The sequence below is a fragment of the Rhynchophorus ferrugineus genome, unplaced genomic scaffold (assembly GCF_030347505.1).
Source record: "Rhynchophorus ferrugineus isolate W39M unplaced genomic scaffold, kcgeb_rfMv2 rfM8, whole genome shotgun sequence".
NCBI classification, from domain to species: domain Eukaryota; kingdom Metazoa; phylum Arthropoda; class Insecta; order Coleoptera; family Curculionidae; genus Rhynchophorus; species Rhynchophorus ferrugineus.
In genome coordinates, this window is record NW_027472587.1 from 30,292,921 (window position 1) to 30,313,475 (window position 20,555).

Genomic DNA, 20,555 nt, shown 5'->3' on the forward strand with positions numbered 1-20,555 from the left:
AAAACCAGGAGCTTTTTTAGAATTGATTTCTTTATGTATTTGTTGTTTTATTTGTTTAACAGTAAATTTCTCATGTGGCAGATCTATTTGAAACGGAGTGCTAAGAAAGTCAACTATGTTATTTTCTTGTGTTACGGATATTTCAGACGGGTACGGATTAAATACTGTCTTTAAATATTTAGAGAAACTTCCGCTTTATCTTTATCATTCCTAGCCCAGGTATTGTTGCCAATTTTAATGGGTGGATTATGTTGTTGAGGTTTTTCAATTTTTTTTTTGTTACTTCTGTTCTGATTTATTTTTTCGGCAATTTTTTGTTTAATTATAGATGAAATATTATAAAACTTTTAATATATCGCACTATTACGTGTTACGTACCATACGGCCTCTTATATAGATTTTGTTATATATTTTGCTGTTATTTCTGTATCTCGTTCTATTTTGAGAGGTAAATTTGGAGATATTTAACTGCCTAGTTTCTCTCTAAATAATAGCCAAAGTGATTTTGTTTTGTTGAGAATATTTGAGTTCACTGTTATGATAAATGGTGAGTGATCAGATGATAGATCGAAACATGATTCAGCTTTGCACGTTTTGTGTCAATAATTTTTTGTATCACAAAAGTCTATGGTATCGGGAATTTTAATTCTATCTGACGGCCAATATGTTGGCTCACCAATAGAGATGTGCTGTACGTTATGTGCCTTCATTGCTTTGACTATTTCTCTGCCTTTTGCTATTATTAATCTAGAACCCCACATTACATGTTTGGCATTATAGTCTCTTCTGGCAATGAATTTATTACCCAGCGTGTTAAAGAAACGTGTATTGTTCTGCCTTGTTGCTTTGTTTTGGCGGACAATAGATAGCACTCATTGTTAATGGTCCGGGCACTTCTTCAATGGTTACACTGGTGGCTTGTAAATATTCCTCGCTGAATTCTCTCTTTCACAGAGTTTTATGTTTTTATGTTTTATCTTCCTCCATGTGCTTTATCATTTCGCTAGTTTGTGTGATACAGATTGTATTTCGTAATCCGTAAATAATTTCTATGAGTGAAATGTGTTTCGGGTACCATCATTATATCAATATTATCTTTATAAAAGAATATTTTAAGCTTTCTGGAATGTTGCTGGAGTCCATTAGCATTCCAGACGGCTATTTTGTATTTGCTGTAATGGCTATCAGTCATTAGGCTAGCTTGGTAAACGACAGTGAGTAAATTCATCATTGTACTCATTTACTCCATAAGTTTACCAATCATTTCCTCGAATTTACTAATACTACTTACAGGGCCAGTGGTGATTGGTGTTGTCTGCGCCTTAGGTTGAGTCTGACTGTTGGTTATCGCGTGTGCGTATGATATATAAGGGTGTTGTATTAGTGTTTTAGGCATGTTAAATGGTATGGGCTGTTTTGGTGGCAGTAAGCTTCTTTATTTTCTCATTGCCGGATAAAATTTTTGTTGTAACGTTTTATGGACTAGGCATCCCCTATAATTTGCAGTATGGTAACCATCACTGTTGATGCACTTTACTTTATCGTTAAATGTTTTGCGCGTGCAATCATTGGTTACATGCTCTCCTGCGCATTTCACACATCTATATAACTTGAGAGAGTATATTTTGATATGTCCATATGCTTAGCATCATTCAATACGTTAAAAATAATTTTATTCTCCAAGAAAAACCTGTAAAAGTTAAGTCATACATCTACTGTATATATTTATTAATTATTAATTACTATAACTTTTATATAAACAGTCCCAAGCATCCCACCTACTTTCATTTAATAAAATTTTTTCTCCAATATTTTTCTTATATTCAAACTTCTTCGTTTGTTTTACCTTAATTACTATTTTTTAGTAAAAACTGTAATTTTTAATAAAAATTGATGATAACAATATTTGATTTTTATTGAGACGAAAGCCCTTTAATTTTAATAGATTGTCAATTAATAACTAAAATTTGTCATTATATATCAGGATACCCACAGATTTTACCCCAATTTTTCGTACCCATCAATCACTTTTTTGCTTCTTCGTCGATATATAGACAGAAAAGATAAATTAAGTCTTCCGTGCCTGAATATTAATAAATCCATTATATTTATTAATATTAATAACAAAAAAGTTATTGTAACGGAACAATATTAAAAGCACGGCTACAAAAAAGTTAATTAAAGTATTGTTTAAGCTGATATTACACAAAACATAATTAAAATACGAATTGTGTTCGAAATGCTGGAAAAACCAATAAAAATATTACTGACGATATTTTGTTGAAAAACTTGGTTCGTTGATTTTTATATAATATATTGGATCTAGTAAAATATATACGAATTCTGTAGAAGCCAATTTATATATTGTTTTACGTACATATTGGTTTTTTAAACGAATTAATATTGTTTTAATTATGAGAAATTTAGATTATTTCATTTTACTAGTGATCGCCCTGTGGTCGAAATTTGACCTCAATTTGTTTATATCAATTTAAAACTAATATATTGTTTTCACAATATTTTCCATATGAAAGCAGAAATGTATTTAGAAATGTAGACAGATAATATTAGTCAAAAGAATCGGTATATTAAATCATACTAAACTATATGCAAACACTTACTAACATTTTTAAGTGACATGATTACTACACCATTGAACATTATAACAAAGTATCAAAAGTAAGATTATTTTTGAAATTGTAACAACTTTAAAGCATGAAATATAAGTATACATGATATTTCTAATATTATAAATATAAAAATGGAATAATATATGAAGCAGATGTTTCTTTTAGAGATATCTACTACCTTTTCTTAATATTTTCATAATGTGCAATAACAGAAATGTATAAATATAAACGTATACAAATATGATCAATTTTTGTTCATACCTTTACCATAGTTTCATAAGTTTCATATTCATATTATTTCGAATAAATATCCATTTGTTCCATAATTAAAGATACTAAGTTATAACATTTTACTAATTGTTCATATCTTATACACGTATTTTTATACGCTAATGTTCTCTAGTAATTAACAACTATCTGTAAAATCTGATTGAAGATAATAGTGGTATTGACATATGTTATGAAACTATTTTACGAGCTGATTTTATTAGGTGGAATTAAAATTACTTCAGCAACCTTCTACAGGTGTGGTAATAGCCTGAAAGATTTTTTGATCATCTTAATTAGTGCTTTCTTGAAAGTACCTTACATATTTTCCCAGTGGCAAGGCCAAAACCAACAGCCTTTTTTGAGCTAATGTTGTATTCTTATACCTTTTTTTAACTTCAGCAAGAGTTACAAGTGAGTTAGAATTTGCATCTTTCTCTATCCAATGATGCGGGGTAATTATTTAGCACGTTGTATGGCGTTGAAACATACTATCAAGGTGGTCTGTAAATCTTGTAGCCTTCTCGTGGCATTCTTTGGTCCAGCTCCTATATTAATTTTTTTATTGTAGGCATTTGCATGGTAGGTGTAGGGTATACTCAGCCACTAGGACAGTTTCTAATAAAATTAATCGCCAGTTTTATTTGAGAAAAAGCACAACGCTATAACCTTTTTACGGGATATATTCTTAAAAGACTCCAAAGAAATATATTGGTTAATTAACCAACTTGTTTAATGCTTGCATTCAGTTAAGATATGTTCCAGAGGCATCAAATACTGCCGAAATCATAGTCAAGTTGAATAATACCGCCCTTTCTCTTTACAGCCGACTATAGCAAAACTATTTGAGAAATTCATTGTGAAGTGCCTCAATGTCCAGCAGAGAAAGCTTATACCATAACACCAGTGTGGTTTCAGGAATACACACTCAAAAATTGACCAAGTTAATGAAGGTATACTCTGCTGTATTCCTTGATGTTGCACATAGTTTTTACAGAGTATGGCATGAAGACATTCTATATAAAATAAAGTCACTTATTCCTAAGTATTTTTTCCTTCTATTAGAACCTTATTTAGACAATCGATACTTCCGTGTTCAACATGAAGGAACATAATCTGATCTCAAGCCAATAAGGACTGACATACCTCAAGATTTCCTTTACATCAGCGATCTCCCATCAACATTCTATAGCACAACTTTATTACTACTACCTTTATGCTACCTTTATTGACGATTGGGTAATATTATCTGTAGTAGAGTCTGTAAAGGGCTCAACCTGGAAGCTCCAATCTTCTCTTGATAATTTTACTATACGGACTAAAAAATGGCGAATCAAATTCAATGAAACTAAATCCACACCCATTGATTTCACAAATGGTAGGATCACTCCACAGCCTATCTTTATTAATAGCATGCAAGTGTCATCTGCCAACAGAGCAAAATATATTGACATGGCCCTGGATACCAAGCTCTGATGAAAGAAGAATATAGAAGAGAAGCGCGATAAACTGAACATCAACTTCAGGAAAATGTATTGGTTGTTTGGACGAAGGTCCCGGCCATCAACTTACAACAAGCTTATTTTATTTTAGCAGATACTAAAACCAGTGTAGAGCTATGGAACTCAGAGGTTTCAAAATAAGATGGCGAAGTGTATTGTGAAGGCGCCTTGCTATGTACTCCTTTGTAACTTCCATGGCGACCTAGAAATTGAGATGGTTATAGACTCTATCAGAAGATTTGCCGATTCCCATCAAAACGACTCCAGAAGCACATCAACGCGGAAGAGTCCAGTCTTCTAAATGAGGATAATGTTATTTGACATCCTAAGCGAAATAAAAACATTCTGATTATGCAAATGTTTGAACACTAGACGATTCAGTGATTTAGTTTTAATGAATAAATTTATTTTAAAACAGCAACCAATGCGTAGATTCACCCATGACGTCATTTTCAATTGTTTCAGTAGATTAATTAATTAATTAATATCATGTGTTACTGAGAGTGTAAATTTATTCAGCACTGTCTTACTTGCAAGTTTTATCTTGTTTAACTCCAGAATAATATATTTCTTCCTCGCAATAATTTTTTCTGATATTAATCGTAAAATTTCTTTGTAGTAGATATTTCCGTTTAGTATGTTATGCTTATTAAATTACTGTAGTATTATTTAATACATGTTCTGAAAAGTCTCGGGCTTAACACATAGATGGTAGTAGTTTTATAGCATTCACCACTTTTGCAGTTAATACTAACTACAAAAAAACTGTTAAAATTTCATGATATTCCACTCATACGTTCGTAAGCTACTGTACTAAGAGTGACACCATTTTGGTTATTTTCAGAACAGTGGATTAAAACCATTTGGTGTATTAATTTTATACTTCTTCTTGATAGGAAAATATACTGTTCAGGTGAAGCAACGATTTGAAAAGTATTTCTGCTCTGCAAAAAGGACTCTGCTCCTTCAGAAACAACAATAAAACGTTGATTTGCTGACTTGAAACTTGGTCGTAGAGACATCGATAATGCAGAACACTGTAGAGGTCCAAATGAGGTGATAACACTAGAAAACATAAAAAATCCACAAAATTGTTTTGAATAAACGAAAAGTGAAGTTTCATGAGTTAGATAATTTCATAAAGATATCAAAATAACGTGTTGGTTTATATTGGATGAGTATACCTATGAGAAAGTTCTGTTCAGAGTGGGTGCCGCATTTGCTCACTGTTGACCAAAAACAAAAACGTATTGATAATTCTGAGCAGTGTTTAGCCATGTATAAACGTAACAAATCGGAGTTTTTGCATCTATGTGTAATAATAGATGAAACATGGATCCATTTCTTCCCTTCGGAATCAAAACAATCGTCATTTGAGTGGACAGCAACTGGTAAACCTTGTCCAAAGCGCCCTGAAGCACAACAACCGGCTTGAAAGACAATAACCTCGGTATTTTGGGACATGTGGGGTGTAGTATTCATCAACTATCTTGGGAAGGGAAACTCCATCAACATTTAATATTATATAGCGTTATTAAAGCGTTTCAAATTGTAAAGGAAAGACCGTATATGGCAAAGAACAAAATGTTGTTGGAGCGGCGCTGGAATTATTGTATGGCTCTTGATGGTGATTACATTGATAAATAAAACTAGTTTTGAACAAAAAAAAACCGTATCTTTTGTTACGTGCGTGATTTTTCAGCCCATGTGTTATAACATTTTAAAACTTTTCCACTGTATAACTGTTAGGATATCTACTCAATTATACCTCTAATTCGCAATTAATCGAAAAAAATCAACCGTTACCAAACGAGAGGCGATAAGACTTGATGGTATACTAAAATGCCCGGGTCCTAGGTGAAACATTATTGAAACTTTCGTAGTTTGATAGTTGGCCAGCGAAAATATGTTCGAGATCAGTTCGTAACTCAAAACCTTTGACCTAACCGGAAAATAGTTTCAGTTTAGCAGGAATTCCTGAAAAATCGATGGATATATCAAAAGACCGAAACGCCGTGAACTGGAATTATGAAAAGCGCTTAATACCTGCAGTTTTTGTTAGAGATAAGTGTTTAGATCCTAATTAAATATAAATGTTTTCATAATATCCAGCGAGACTTGAAATAATACCGCAATATGGCGAATAATTTCCCTGATGAAGTAGTGCCGTATAGGGCATAGAACAAAAGAAACCTCGAACAGGATGCAATCTAGCTGATGGATTTTTTTTTTTTTGATGGCTGAAATTCTACAGGACTAAAAGTCGTTTTTGTCTACGGTGTGATACTTTAGTCATGTTCATATGCCGGGAAAAAATATCCGGGGTTTATCTTTTGAAAGAGTAAACCATTTTTTCTCTAGTTGATAGCGAACTACCCATTTTATAAATTTTCCCCCTTTCCTTATAAAATTATTGGAATAAAGAGTTTCAAAAATTCATTAACTTATAGCCAAATAGAAACAGTACCTCCTGTTTTAAATTTTAAGCAATATTTTACAAATTAGTATCAGGTTTCTTAATTATTTTCAAAGCAGACTTTCAAAATAATATTGGTAAAAATGCAATCAAATGTTAAACAATTTAACCTGAATATTAAATTCCATGGTTTTGACATTTCTCTACATAAAATATGTATACAGTTCAACTGATAAAGATTCTAACCCTAGGATGCCAAAAATTGCACTTTAGATTTATTTGAAGATCTTCTGCTGAATTCCATTAAATACTTCTAGAAGCTTATGGTGATATTTCTTGCCCAAGTAGTCCCAATTGTCGGTTTTGGTTTAAACTCAATTTAAATATAGACGATTTTGATGCAAATAAGAAATAATTACTTGGTGGACTAAAAAGATTGAAAAATTATAAATCACAATACGTTTTGGATTGAAATCAAGCTCAAATTAACTTTCAGGGCATTTGGTGGCTTGAGACTCAATTGTTTCTAGATTTCTTCATGCGATGGATTTGGCTTCTTCATCCGAAAGGAGGGAAAATTGCTACCACAGTAATTGACTGAAGATGCCATTTCAAATTTTTTCAATACCACGGTTTTATTGCTGTTCACGCGTAAAAATAAGAGTTCTCTGGGGTCTACAGTGACAGGCATTAAAAGGTGGATTTAAAGTAACTATATGCATAAATATATATTATCATAAATCATGTTCTGAACACATACATTATACAATAATATTGTGAATGGGACATATTTTATACACTGAAGTAATGTTTAAATATATTTTTTTAGGAATGTTTCTATAACAGATCATTATAAAAACTTAATTATTATTACTACCATATCTATTTATGTGAATTTTTTATTATATATAATCTGCATGATCGCTTATACTAAAATTTATGCAAATTATAATGTATTACAGAAAACGTAATATATTGTAAATGACATAAAATATTCGACAATATATAATATATTGTTTAATATATAATATATTCAACGAAACAAAATATATTACTTAACACGTTATTTTGCAATAATAATTTATGCACATATATATATATATATATATATATATATATATATATATATATATAAATCGATCGATAACAAATCGATTGTTGCGAAAACGACAAGAAACAGCAAGTAACGAACGTAAAATTATTATCTTTCACAAAGAATTTTATTAAACTTTTGTAAAGGTACTGCTGCAGTTTCCACGGGAAATGTTGCCGCATCTACCGTGTTCACCTAGCTTAACGCCACCAGATCATCACTTGTTCAAGTGCTGATAAGCTCAAAAAGGATCGATACCTGGTCAATATCGTTTTCTTGACACTTTAAAATATTTTTATTTTTTACTGCTATTACAAACGCTCTTCTTCGTTTAATGCTAAATTTAGACCTGTATAGTGCTTTTATTTAACTTAAACTTTAACTTTAACTTAAAATGTATTTATTTATGTATACTTATTTAAATATTTATACAAGGTGTAAATTTAAAAAAAAAAATAAAGAGGGGTCTGATCCAAGTTTGTATATATAATAATAAAACTACACAAATTGTCTAAATTTACCCAGAATAGAATGACGCTTGCATCATTCCTGCAAAATTCCGTTGAAATGTCGATATATCTATAGAAGTTACAAAAATATTATTTTTCAGCAAGCCGATGTAATTTCCAAATCATGAACCAAAATGTCCATTGTAGGAAAATTATAATATATAGTCAATTCAAAACAGCAGTGACACGTAAAAACTGTCAAAAGGTCTCAATGTTGCCGCATCAACTCTGAGTTTTAGTACATTTTTGCTCTGACATATAGTATTTTAAAATAAATAAAATAATTGAAAAAATATTTTATTAAATATAATTTATTTTAACATCATAGTACATAAAATGCATTTATTATCGAAGAACTTAAAATTAATTTTACTGCCGCAATAAGTTCTTTTATCATATATACATTGAGCTTTTTTCCGAACTAGTATCGGTAGGGTTCTACGCGCGTTTTTGTATGTAGTGGTATGCTCCAAAGGCCTAATCCATATAACTAACAATTGTAGATCTGTGTAAAAAACTACTTACTGTTTTATATATTTCGTATATCTGAGCTCTGAAACACCAAGCTGATCATGATTCGTCACCTGTTTCGCATAAACATGATTTTATTTTTTGAAAAATGTTATTTACTGTGTCCGTACGGCGCAAAAATATAATTTCTATAAAAACCGCGGCAAATTTATTAAAACAAAAGTTAAAACAACGTTTTCCAGTTTATAACCCGTAATTATCATTTTTTTGAAGAATTTTCAAACGTTTGGCAAACGTCGGACAACTTTTTCAGGCTCACTCCGTTACATCTCTTACTCGAACTTCTCTTACAGCATTCTATCTCTTTTTAAATAGAATAAAATGACAAGGATAATATTGTCTGACTGCAAAACAAATTTACAAGTTTGGACAAACTCATATTGACACTAGTGTCACTGCCTTTTTGAGTTGACTATATATACTTTCAATAATGATGTATCGTAAACCCTAAAGAGTTACTTCGATAGATACGTAGACGTGTAGACGCAACCTTCTCAAGACATCTACTACTCAAGTTACCATTGACAAATTAACGAAAAATCGTTTAAAAACAGAATGAAAAAGTGCCCAAACAATATATATTTCCAGCCACGATTCCGAAAAGATAATGGCAGAATTGAACAAGTTCTTGGTAATGTAGACGTCATCCTATGTCTAGAAAATAGTCTGTACTGATCTGTTATTTTTTTTGGGCATGGGTCAAGCATCATTGACTAGCATACAAACTCTTGGGCATTCATACTATCACATAATTTTATATTCTGTTATATACGACTACGCTCATTTGACCCTCAGGATAGCATATTGGGACCGGTTGTGGACTAGATTTATAATAAGGAACTTCGAAATAATGAAAATACAATAAATGCGACCTATGCTGATGACACTGCTGTCCTGTTAATACATTCTAACTCAAACATTGCTTCATCATTCAACAGTAGCGAGTAAAGGAAAACTAAACCAAGTTTACTTATGTAACTTACACACTCACATATGAAACTACTGGGAACCTTACTTAGATCAGAGATTAGATCAAACGTGAACAACTTGGTAGAAAGTTCTGCAGTGTGTGTTGGTTTTGCAGATCGCCACTCCCACAAGTAATGAGCACGAAATGATGGTGTACATCATTTTCACTAATTACTAAACCAATCTGCACAAAGAGCATTCAACTATGAAAGGACAATTTATGACAACTATGAGTCAACATAGTAACAAGCATATTTTAGAGAGATTTCAGAACAAAACACATAAAAATCATGTTTAATATTCTCCAAATCATAAGCAATAAATACATGAACTTACACACCAATATATTAACAGTAAATCAAAAAGTAAGTCAGTATAGTCTAAGATATTAGAAAATAATTAAACAGCACACAAAAAGTCCCTGGTCTCAGTAACTGATTCACATAAATGACGCATAATCAACAGTCATATATAGAGTTTTTCCAACCGATGAAAGTTCTTTCACAATAATAAATAAAATCGAACAGATAAAGTTAAATAGTAAGTGTAGAATTTTTTTAATCCACTAAAGGTCATTAAATTTTTATTTTATATTTTATATTGGTCACGTTTTTATATTTATATTTAGTATATTGCGTTATTGGGACCATCGTTTGATGAGGTAAGATTCTTGGAAAATATAATAATTTTCGAGTCTCGAATTGCAATATGCCCAGTAAGTTACGATGAAGCCAGAAAATATCATATGATATATTCATATTCAAGAGGTCGATTCAAACCTCTTGAATAAGAATCTAAAACTTCTAAGACCTAAACAAGACGTAAAACAGTGCAGCGAGTGTTTTAATTTAGATCTAAATCTAACCGATATCGTCAAATGTAAGCTGTCAAGGAACTAATATCAATAATGCATTGCTACTAATAATACAGAACTCTGAAGGCAGTTACTCTACAGGCGCTATCAAAGAGGTTCTCTAATGTCAGTAGGACAACACAATTTGTGAACATTTCTAGTCAGCTTGATTTCAAATACAATAGGTTTAGTCCAGGTAAAACCTACATGGCAAAAAGAAAGCTCTAAAATATATTTCTAAAAATGCACTAATCCTATTTTATTGGGCAATTACAATATTTTTTACGTTCTTTATTACAGTTATCAGTACTACTCCACTAGACTGATTTGTAATTTCTGTTTAAAGCTGTTATATTTCTATTTTAGTCCGAAACAGAACGGAAATTCTCCTATCGGATGAAACAAAACGGACGGAATACAATTAGAAAAAACTTTTTTCCAGATTTTTCATCCCGGAAATTTCCATCAAATCGGAACAAATTTTTCCCGTGGAGAAGTTTCAACGTCCTGCCGCTGACAGCCATAAATAAATGGGTTGCCGTAAAAACGGCACAAATAACGAAATCATTTTCAGGAGGGAGGCATCTTTCTAACGGCTCGATTTTGACCGTTCCTGAAATTTAACATGGAACCGCAAACTGTTGAAAAGCTTAGACCTAATTAGTTAAGGAAATACATACTTATTAACTGTTATACAACCTAAACAAATAGTTAGATTCGATGTTTTTGACATTTCTCTACATAAAATAGCAAGTTCCCATTTAGAATTATTAAGTTATTTAGCGCATATAGACGCTGAAACTTACTTCCTTGTTGAATAAAGCTGGTACTAATGCCCATCAAATTAAACAAACATAAAAGTGGTGCTTTTGTTGTCAATAACAAAGAATAGATAAAAATGTACCAAAAAAATTAAACACTCGTGTTAATGAATATCAGTGATTAAATATGGAAGTAAATTGAATCGGAACATGTTATATTGCATATAAACATTTGTTTAAATAAAATGCATTACCAGTCAAACTAGAAATATTTTTATAAGAAATGTGTTAAAATAATTAATTACAATACTTTAAAGTTGTTATAAATTCATTCATTAGAAATAAAAAATCAAAAATACTGACACAAATCGATGTACTATAATTTAAAGCACGTTAATATCTTGGAAACAAATATAACTTAAAAAATAATATATGTTAAAATAATTAAACATCCATCAACGAAATCACACTTTACTTTGAACTAATCACGAACCAATTTCCCATAAGTTTCCTGTCACACTGCAACTCACGACCACCTGCTGTAGAAATGAAAAAAAAAGAAGATACGATTGAAAAAAAATCCCTAGCAGTCCACCCCTTTCTTTAAAGAAAAATAGACCACATTGAGAAAGAAATAACATCAAACTTATACCCAATCTACACAATGATGTGCTAAAGGAAATAAATGTTAACGAAATTCCCCACTGGTGTGTACATAGCAAGAAGCTAGAAGGATGGCAAGTGCACTGATAAAAGGGATCTGTACACTCAATTAACTATCTATGAAAATTTCAGCAATAGATCTTTCACCCAGAGGACGCAATCTGTTACGATTACGAAACGTTGGATAGTTTTAGACAATAATTGGAGTTAAAATTCTGATGCAATAAGAATAGGAGCAGCTTTCTATGTTCAATAAATCGTTACAGTGATGGTTCTAGAAATAGATAATAGTAGAAAATTGTAGAATATTATTGTAACATTAGTTCAACAAATTGATTAATTATTAGCAATTTTAATAATTTTGTTAATTAGTAAAAAATTTAGTTCATTTATATCAATTGTATTATTTAAGCGTACTGATACAAAGGAATTTAAAAATCTTAAATAATAATAATTTACTGAATATATATTATTATTTAACTGCAATTTAATGCATTTTGATATCCTAATGGGAATTTAGTAATAAAAGAAATAACAACATTAAAATAAAAGAAGTAGTAAAATAAAAGATATACTTTTAAATAGAGCGCATATACTTCATTTAATTAGGGAGCCTGAGTTGGATTTAACAAAGTTATATCAAAAAGATTATAAAAGTAGTTGGGAAGTTAATTAATTTTAAGCACTCCAAGATGTTGAGCAGGCCTGTCTAGTTATTTCCGTCGTTAGAAGTTTGCTCGCAAATTTTTTAAAATCAGAATTATAAAAAAATCCATCACTAATTAAGGTACTTAATTTAAATAAAACCCAAGTTAATTTGATGTATTTTTTGAGACTATAGCTTTAAGAGTATATTCACGAAAAAGTTCGCTTACTTTTAAACGTAATAATGTTTTTAAAATAAATGCAACTTACATAATATAGTGGCCATTTTTTTTCTCAATAGTCATCGATTTTGAAGCCCCATACCTCAATCAATGCTTATTCAATGATGCCATTCTATAGCGGGTTTTAAAGGTAAAGTTTCAGAGAACATTCTAGATATAAAGAAGATATAAAAGAATATCTGAGTAAGAAGTGATTGACTTCAAGAATACCATTTATTAAAACATGGAATAAGGTCGCTAAATCAAAGCGACGTGGAAACAGTACAGCTGCTGGACAACACGCAATAAATTAGAAGATTGAAGCAAATCGAATCATACGAAGTTGTTTAGTGAATAAGTGTATTTTTAACTTTAACTTAAGTAGTTTTAGTAGATTAGTTTTATTTTAATTTGGGAAATACCGATGTACTAATCCCGCACTGGCCATGCTTGTGTATAAATGCAAATACAACAGAACAGTAGTAATAAATAAATTGTAAATTAAGATTGTATTAAACATATCAAATATAAGATGTAATTAATAAAAAAAATTATAACATTGGTGTTGAGATGCGGTAGAGAAAACAAGGTTGTAAATGAAATACAATTTATTTCACCTCTTCTTTCCAAACAGGATTTGTCTATTATATATATATATATATATATATATATATATATATATATATATATATATATATATATATATATATATATATATATATATATATATATATATATAGAATTAAAATTATATTCAAGAAAAAGTTCGTTTACTTTTAAACGTAATAATTTTTTAAAAATAAATGCAACTTACATAATATAGTGGACATTTTTTTTTCTCAATAGTCATCGACTTTGAAGCCCCATACCTCAATCAATGCTTATTCAATGATGCCTTTCTATAGCGGGTTTTAAAGGTAATGCTCTAGAGAACATTCTAGATATGAAGAAGATATAAAATCTGATATCTGAGTCAGAAGTGATTGACTTCAAGAATACCATTTATTAAAACCTGGAATAAGGTTGCTAAATCAAAGCGACGTGGAAACAGTACAGCTGCTGGACAACACGCATTAAATTAGAAGATTGGAGCAAATCGAATCATACGAACTTGTTTAGTGAATAAGTGTATTTTTAACTTTAACTTAAGTAGTTTTAGTAGATTAGTTTTATTTTAATTTGGGAAATACCGATGTACTAATCCCGCACTGGCCATGCTTGTGTATAAATGCAAATACAACAGAACAGTAGTAATAAATAAATTGTAAATTAAGATTGTATTAAACATATCAAATATAAGATGTAATTAATAAATAAAATTATAACATTGGTGTTGAGATGCGGTAGAGAAAACAAGGTTGTAAATGAAATACAATTTATTTTACCTCTTCTATAGAATATATATATATATAGAATATATATATATAGAATATATATATATATATATATATATATATATATATATATATATATATATATATATATATATATATATATATATATATATATATATATATATATATATATATATATATATGGGAAAAAGATTATGATTCAGATCGAACGTACTTACTGAGAACCGGTCTGGGCTTTTAACAATTCACAATACATTCTTCATTGTCATTGCAAAATTCTGTAGTCTCGTTGCCGATGCATGGTGTTTTACCGCTGATGCTCTTCCCTCGGGTTCTTGGTGGTGATGGACAAAGACGGTCCAAGAAACCCTTTTCGCCACACCGATTCGCCGATTCGCTGAGAATATCGGTCTGGGAAACGCTCTTCTAGCTAGAAACTTCTCACGCTGATAAAACATGTGCGTTGCCGACCCTTAAGGAATTCCCGAAAATTCCACGATTTCGGGTCTTCTTGATATTTATGGTTGTAGACGTCATAAGGAGTCCTCTACCAGGTCTAACTTCTGACACGTTTCGTCTACCCTCGGTACGTGAACCCCGTTATCCGAATGGGATTACTCTTTGTTGAACACGTATGCTCTCTTTACTCGGTACCTTTTTTGGTTGGCTAATTTCACCAGACGTTCAATATAAGACGATATTATATTTTGTATCAAACCATAATTCTTTTCCCATGTCATAAATATTAGGAACATCAGTTAAAGGTCCCATAAATTAGACCCGTTAAGTATAAAACCGAAAGAAACCTACAATTAACGTAAATTAATATTTACACGACTGCCCCTATATATAAATAATTAAATTTGAGTCGTAACAATTGGCAATTTGATATATCGGTCAGAGCCATGCGATGATCTTCATATATACGTACCTCGAAGTAAGTAACACAACTTTGAAAATATATATTCTGTTACAGTGAATAGCTCAGTAATGCTATATGGAAACTGTTTTTTTATATAGAAAAATGTCAAAATCATTGAATCTAACAATTGTCTACATTAATCCACTGCATGTTCTCATAAATAGCCTCATCCCAAGTTGTGTTATGTTGTTGTTTATTACTTTTTGATATAAAATTAAGTCATGTGCCATTAACAATTCAATAATATCTGTAATATATTTATTAAAATACTAGCTGACCCGACAGACTTCGTCCTGTCAAAAAGATTTGTAATGTGGCAGTTTTTGTGCCTACGTATTTTAAAAAATTCTCCTGAACAGAACCATCACCCTGGTGATAGGGCGTTGTGAATAAAAAATAATTAAATAAAACATATATAAGGATTGAAAAGTAAGTAATCGCTTTATTGTTAATCATGTGAATCATAATTATTATTATTATTATCATTATATTGCTTTGTGGTATACGATGTTTTTTGTTTGATTACCTGGCGCATAGATAAACAAATCTGATGGTTTTCCAACACGGGAACAGGCAACATACAATTGACCATGTGAGAAACATGGGTTTTCTAGATTAATACCACAAACACTTAATGATTGCCCCTGGGACTTGTTTATAGTCATAGCAAAAGCAAGCCGTCAACATGTCTATAGGAAATTTGCCATTACCAATGTCAATGAGTTGTTTAGAGAATATGTTTCCAGATTGGTCATTTTGCAACTCGACACGCATATTCTTGCTTAAATGAAGTACTTTAACATGTTTCCACAAATTGGAGGACTTTAGACATGCATTGAGTTCATCAGCTGGCGTTGATCGTGGAATCACTGGCAATGTTTGACGAAAATCTCCTGCTAATAAAATCATTGCACCACCAAATCGGTTATTATTGCGTAGATCTTTTAAGGTTCTGTCTAAAGCCTCCAAAGATTTTTTATGTGCCATCGTGCATTCATCCCAAACAATCAATTTACATTGCTGCAAAACCTTTGCCATTGCAGAGTTCTTCGAAACGTTGCAGGTTGGAGTTTCATTGCTTTGCATATTTAATGGCAATTTTAGTGCTGAATGGGCTGTTCGACCACCTTCAAGCAAAGTTGCTGCGATTCCCGACGAAGCGAGTGCAAGTGCAATTTTATTTTGTGAGCGAATTGTTGCTAATATTAATGAAATAAAAAAAGTTTTTCCTGTACCACCAGGTGCATCTAAGAAATAAATCCCTCCAGTTTCATCATTTGTTACTTTCATAAGAGTTTCAAATACATACTTCTGTTGTTCATTTAACAGTGGAAGATTTGTTTGAATTTATTCTTTCAAAGCGTTGAGATCATACAGTCTTTCTCGATGCAACTCTTGGTTAAAAGCGTCATGCATTGGACGATTGGGCGCGGTCAGGCCTAATTGAATTAATAGTTTGTTTGACATTATCAAGCACATGTCCTCAATTGAAATCAATGCTTCATTGTAAATTTCTTCACTGATTTGTATATTTGGATTTCCCATTCTATTCCGTATTTGATACAAAATATCATCACACATATAATCTTTGTACTTCATCCACAAATCAATTGGGTTTGATGGGAAGCATGTAGATATGATTATAGAAAACAATGTTCGTATTTGATGAGTGTGTGATGATATTACAGCATCATTGAGAGTTTGATCCCAATGAGCGTCATTTTCAAGCAATTGCAAACGTTGACAGGCTTCTCTGTAGGATCCACACAATTCACCATCAACAGTTCGTAACTGTTGGAATGATGTTGGGCCACGTACATTGACTAATAGCAGTCGTAAATAAAAACATTCATCATTGCTTGGATGTACTGAATAAATCCGGCCAATCGCATCGGTGGAATATACATCTGTATATCCTGGAACTGGTTTTCCTTGTTTCCGTCGTATAAATCTCCTTGAGGATTGATTCCAGGTATAATATTTTGGCATTTCAGAATATAGCAATGTTTGTGCGAAATCATCGTTTTGGCATGTCTCAAAAAAACTGGTTAATGTAGTAGATGGTGGCTGAGCAGCTCTTTGTACTGCGTTCTGTGCTGTAAAATACACTCTTTGTCCATTTTCTAAATGCACAGCTAAGTGAACAACAGAAGGGTGTCTCTCATGAATAGGAAAAGAAAATATTCGCCAAACTGCTTCATTACTACTGACATAGCGGCCCATTTGGTATTGGGTAACTTCATCATTATAATTCTCTGCACCAATTTCAATCACAGCCATATCACTCCCTTTGGTTACATATTTGCAAATGTATTTAATCGATTTCACTGAATGGCAAGATTCAACGTTGATGTGTGCTTTGAATGTCTTTGATAAAATGGGTGAATATGGAACAATCCAACGATTATCTATTTCAATATCTTGTTGATTTAATTTGACAATTGTTGATTTTCCATTGTCTGCTGTCGATCTGCGACGATACAATGGATAACCGTCATTACCAGTAATTATTTCCGATATTAATGTCCGTGGATATCGTTTTGAACATTTACCATCCATCATACACGGTGAATTTTGATTAAGAGTTCCACAGGGACCATGTATCATGTTTTTGATAACTACCTCATGCAATCCAGGATCTACTTGTACATTAGGGATTTCAGCTGATATCACTGCATCAACTTCATTTGGCCTTATCTTTTCAACCAACCAAATCAAAATGTGTGCATGTGGCAATCCTCGTTTCTGCCACTCCACAGAATACAACCAGCAGCGTGTCTCACCAAACACATTATGTTTTACGATGAAATTCATTAAAGATTTCAACTTTTGTCTAAAGACTCTGGCTGTAATATCATGACGATCAATGGATGATTTCCCAGGTAATAACTCCTGCTTAATTTGTATCCATTGCGGATTGCATGTAAATGTGATGAACAAATCTGCTGTACCATAATGACGAACATACGACATGGCATCTTGAGCATATTCGTGCATATGCCGAGGGCTTCCGATGTATGTTGCTGGAAGAATAGTCATCCGACCGACATTCTGTGCATTTCCATCAGTATTAATCGCATCTCGAAGGTGAATATACTCTTCAGATCGGAGTTTGGTTTGATTCAACCTGATGAATGTTAATCTCTCCGTTTCAATTTTAACATACATGTCATCAACATATTTGTGATATAATCGCCGACATTTCAATATGTGATTATCTGCATTTTCCCGAATCATTAGGCGGTATGAATAATAGTTCATTGAACTGACTTTTTTGTTGGTTTCAGAACCTGTAAACAGATTTTGTTTTAATAACATTCAAATATAAAATTAAAATACATAATATAGTGACTGAGATATTATCGCCATAGCTAAACTAATATTTTAGTTACCTGTAATGGGATTTATCATTTTTATTGATAAATCGTAGCCATCTTCACCTTGCCAAAATATAATGGGATATTGCAGTGCATCATATGAGCGGTGTGTTTCCTTTATAGGTTGTAATTGAAAATTCCGACGATGTAAAAAATATCACGGGATTCCAAGTTTTCTCCAACTACAACGATAGCAACTTCATCAATAGTTGGTGCATTAAAACGTCTTGTATGTTGACCTGCAGGTGTTTTATCAGCTCTGATTACAATTTTGTGATTATCGGATGGCATCAGATCCAGGGCAGTTTTAAACAATATAATCAATTGATTGTGTTGATGAAATAAAATTTGTAATTGTTCTACAATAGACCTTTTTACTAAATTGTTATGTGCACAACGCAGATCAATTTCTTGTGGTGAATTGCCCATAAAATAAATTTGCAGGAATTTGTTGTCGCTATCTGACACTGGTAACAGTGAACCTGCTCTGTGATATATTTGCCCTTGTATCTGTAAATAAAAAAAATATTATGGTGTGGTATAAATTAATGGATTGTCAATGATCAAACTTAAATAATATTTGATCTTAAAAAGTATATATTTAGTTTTAACTAATATCTATCAAATATAAAATATAATAAAAGTGTCACTGAAACTGAATCACCATATAATATGATGACTAAGTGATATATTTCGTAATGATTAAGAAATTGAAGATTAGTAACACATCTTAACTTTGGTGACAGAAAATTTTGTTCGCTAAAATAATTATGAGTAACTGCTATAATACATACCTTGAAAGTTGGCATAAAATTTTCCCGAACTGCATTTGTTGCCCCAAATGAAGTCATTTGAAAGCAATTGTTATATTGTTGAATATGTGTCAAAAAGTGTATAGAATCTGTTCCTATTCCTGAAACCAATGAGTACAATGGTTCTGGTGGTGGATCCAATTGTATCAATTTCACTTTACCATTTGCGCAACACAATCCATTGGCTTCGTTTTTGTATTTTAATGCCTTACAGTGTGAGCAAACCAAGTTCATAGAACCAATAACAACACATTGGTAGTTACTGTAGTCAATTGACACATCGTAACTGAAAGCAGCTGGATTCAAACTTGCGCGATTATTAGTTGAATGTCGCGCTCGCGCTTCACGCGTTTGTGATATCCGAATTCTTTCACGTTCATTTCCGTCGTCACGTTCTTGTGCAGTACGATTAGATCGGTAATTAGCTTGGTTTATAGCATTTCTGGTTCTTCTACCTAAATTGCTTCGTCTTATAGGAGACATATCAAATATAAATTATTTTTTCACTAATCACGAACTAAACAAACACTAACTAACTAAACACTCTGCACAAAACACGATATACGAATTTGTTTCGTGTATCACTTGACAATTCATCTGTCATCTGTCAAAAGTCATCTGTAACAGACAACTTTTTTTTTTAAATTTGATATGACTTGAACTCAAATCCTTTTAAGCCGTACGAATTGTTTTATTTATTTAAAATTTGAATTAAATTTTAAACAAATAAAAAATTTTAAATAAATAAAACAATTCGTACGGATTAAAAGGATTTGAGTTCAAGTCATATCAAATTTAAAAAAAAAAAGTTGTCTGTTACAGATGACTTTTGACAGATGACAGATGAATTGTCAACTGATACACGAAACAAATTCAAACAAAAAGGGCTATTTTTAGGGTTTTTCCAGCAATAATTCTAATTTTTCTCGCCGTAAAAACCATCCCTGAACTTCAACGAACATTTTAAAAAAAGATTTGGCCAAATTGGTCCAGGCGTTGTTGAGTTATGCGCTTAGGAACATATTTTGC

The 20,555-nt window shown here is 31.6% G+C and overlaps 2 protein-coding genes across 3 annotated transcripts in view; one reads left to right on the forward strand and one right to left on the reverse strand.

Annotated features, from left to right (window-relative positions):
- Dscam4 (Down syndrome cell adhesion molecule 4) overlaps positions 1-20,555 on the forward strand; it is a 253,476-nt gene that overhangs the window by 151,975 nt on the left and 80,946 nt on the right. The window lies entirely within an intron of this gene.
- On the reverse strand, positions 15,761-19,898 carry LOC143200516 (uncharacterized). Of its 2 annotated transcripts, XM_076410953.1 has the most exons (4): positions 19,688-19,898; positions 19,509-19,627; positions 18,730-19,224; positions 15,761-18,627 (listed from the first exon to the last, which is right to left on the reverse strand). In XM_076410953.1, the coding sequence occupies exons 3-4, from the start codon at positions 18,746-18,748 to the stop codon at positions 16,685-16,687; spliced, it is 1,962 nt and encodes a 653-aa protein (XP_076267068.1). In that variant the 5' UTR covers positions 18,749-19,224; positions 19,509-19,627; positions 19,688-19,898; the 3' UTR covers positions 15,761-16,684. The 2 variants fall into 2 exon arrangements, with proteins under 2 accessions (XP_076267068.1, XP_076267069.1); XM_076410954.1 differs by lacking the exons at positions 19,509-19,627; positions 19,688-19,898 and having other exon boundaries at positions 18,730-19,361.